The sequence below is a fragment of the Pygoscelis adeliae genome, unplaced genomic scaffold (genome assembly GCF_000699105.1).
Source record: "Pygoscelis adeliae isolate BGI_AS28 unplaced genomic scaffold, ASM69910v1 Scaffold57, whole genome shotgun sequence".
NCBI classification, from domain to species: domain Eukaryota; kingdom Metazoa; phylum Chordata; class Aves; order Sphenisciformes; family Spheniscidae; genus Pygoscelis; species Pygoscelis adeliae.
This window is the reverse complement of record NW_008825615.1, coordinates 1,964,703-1,967,217: the sequence shown is the minus strand read 5'-3', so window position 1 is coordinate 1,967,217 and position 2,515 is coordinate 1,964,703. Positions and strand designations below refer to the sequence as shown.

The 2,515-nt window shown below is 42.0% G+C and overlaps 1 protein-coding gene across 1 annotated transcript in view; it reads right to left on the bottom strand.

Moving 5' to 3' along the window:
• Positions 1-2,515, bottom strand: part of TBX18 (T-box 18) — a 203,110-nt gene that overhangs the window by 20,247 nt on the left and 180,348 nt on the right. The window contains exon 2 of the mRNA XM_009333220.1: positions 913-1,056. Within this exon, the coding sequence (XP_009331495.1) occupies positions 913-1,056 (144 nt within the window). The remainder of the gene's footprint in view (positions 1-912; positions 1,057-2,515) is intronic.

The following is a 2,515-nucleotide window of genomic DNA, read 5'->3' as shown; positions in this document are numbered from 1 at the left end:
TCCCTACATTGTACTAAGTATAGGGTTGAAACAATCAAACCAGCAATTGGTAAGGACCTGATCCTGCCTCCACGGAACTACTTGGCCAGGCTCCTCCTGGCTACTGCGGAGCACGGGATCGCATCTGCAAAGCAAGACCCACAAAACGTCGACAACTCACAGCAACAACTGCTGCGGGCCCAATCCTGCCAACGTTTCTACAGGACCAGCGGTTTCAGCAGAGCCCAACTAGCTCCCTCAAAACACGACTGCCCTCGCCATAGTGAGACTTTCAGCACATAATTCCTACTCTTAAATGTTCAGAGAACAGCCACTTCTGTTCCTCACGTTATTCTTCAGACAATAACGCCGTCAATTCTTTAAAAAGCAGTAATTAAAAACATTACCCTCTGTGAATCTAAGCAACCAAGTATCTGAGTGATAAGCAGCTTTTAAATTAAATGATATAATCAATTTGAAGCGTGACCGAGAAAGCTTATATGCCATTAAATCAGAGATCAATGCTATCAATGTTATTAATTAATGTTAATGCCGTTTAGCACTAGAAAAATGTGCATTTTCATATTGATTTGTTAATAGGAAATAATTCCCACCGACAGGATGAGGAATAAAATACGGTAACGTTTCCTGCTCGCACTAGAACTGCACTCTGCAAGCCAAAACCTGGGCGTCCGCCCACAGCACATACACAACAAAAGGCAAATGCATAAAGAGCTTCAACAGAAATTTTAGTTGGTTTCGCATACTCGGCACAATTTTATTTATTTTTTTAAACGCACTGGGATGAAAACTGGAATCTGAAGGAGAGTTAAACAGGACCTTCTGCTAATTTATACAGTGTTAATGTTTTCTTCCGATAGCCGGGCTCCCCACGGCTTGCATCGTATGTTTTTTGCCTTAAAGTCACCATACCTGTATCTTTTGTTATCCACTGGCACAATATCCATAGCAATATAATACTGCTGATGTGGGTCTAAACCTGAGATCTTCACTCTCATTGCGGGAAACATCCGCCTGAACACGGAAAGAGAGAGGTCATTTTTAATACGAAACAGACTCGGGAATGGTTGTTTAGGAAAAGTAACCGGTTCGTGGGATTTTTCTCGTTCTTCCTTTTAGCCTACGGAGTCCTTTTGGACGATTGTAGTTACATAGCCATGAAATGGCCCATTCGATATGTCAAAACAGATTTCTAAAGTGCATTTACTCGAACAATGCTTCGTATGTTTTGGGATACGCTTTGGGAGTACAGCTATTACCACATCATTTCAACTTTATTGTTAGACAGTAAATCATTCGGTTTTGAGACTTGACTTTAGCAGGACACGCATTTAAAGCCGTTTGAGGTACTAGCTAGAAATGTATTTCTGGAGATGGGCAAACGCCGCCTCCTCCCAGGGAGACCAATACTTACAGAAATGCAACCCGCCACTGGAGTTTTCAACTGACAGCAGCAAATGGCGCATCATTTCTGCAGCAGCAAATGAGAAAGCTAAATCCACGGCGACACGACTGCAACACCGCAAGGATGCGGCTGTAAAAGCCAACGTGCCATGCCGTAACCCAACAATGTGGTCTTTATTGAGACGGGACTTCCTGTCTGCAACTTACTAAAGGTGAAGTCCAAGAGCTACTCTGTCTTTGAAAGGTATAGTAAAACTTCTTTATTGAAAGCAGAAACGAATCTACGGGGTAATTTCTAAAAAAAAAAAAAAAACCCAAAAAAAACCCCACGCCAAAAAAAACCCCAAGACCCAAACGTTCACGATTCAGATCCTTCTGCGGAGAAAGCGGAGTAATTAACTGATGCGGTGGTTTTAACGCAAAAATGCGTTCCTTAGCTGACGTCTGGCATGCCTTTTATCAAGAAAGTTCATTCTTGAAGCCAAAAAAAAAAAAAAAAAAGTCCTAGCGACGAGCTGACTGCAAGCTAATGAAAGGCACTTTTCTGTATTTTATAAACCTGAAAGCCATTCCAGTTTATTCAGTATTTGCTGCTGTTCTTAAATATATATATATATATATAAAAAGTCAATTAGAAGTCGTTACTGGAAAGAAAAATCCTATCTTCCTTATTTCTGAATAAGCAGGGGGGTAAACCCGACTGGGGTTAACACTTTTCGCTTGTTATTTCAGTGCACCTGTAAGATAAAACAGAAATTCCCCGACTGGACTCTTCTGAAGACAAATGTTGCTTTGTGCTGTTTAAGACTGCGTTTCAATCATTAATAGAGCCTCTCTGAAAATGTAGAAGGTAGCATATGGATTCAATAAAATATGTTTTTGTAATTTCTAATAAGCTGAGATACTTTTATACTACCCAGGTTTTTACCATGTGTATCCACTGGAAAGGGGAAAAGTTTCCCCTCAGAAGGACACGGCGCTCCCAGACCTCGCCCTAATGAACAGGAAACCCGAAACGCCACATGCTCCCGTGCCCATCTAAAATTATCGCCATCTACCTGCCTCGTAAATCTGGGGGGGGGGGGGGGGGGCCCCCCGTTTTTTGCCCCCC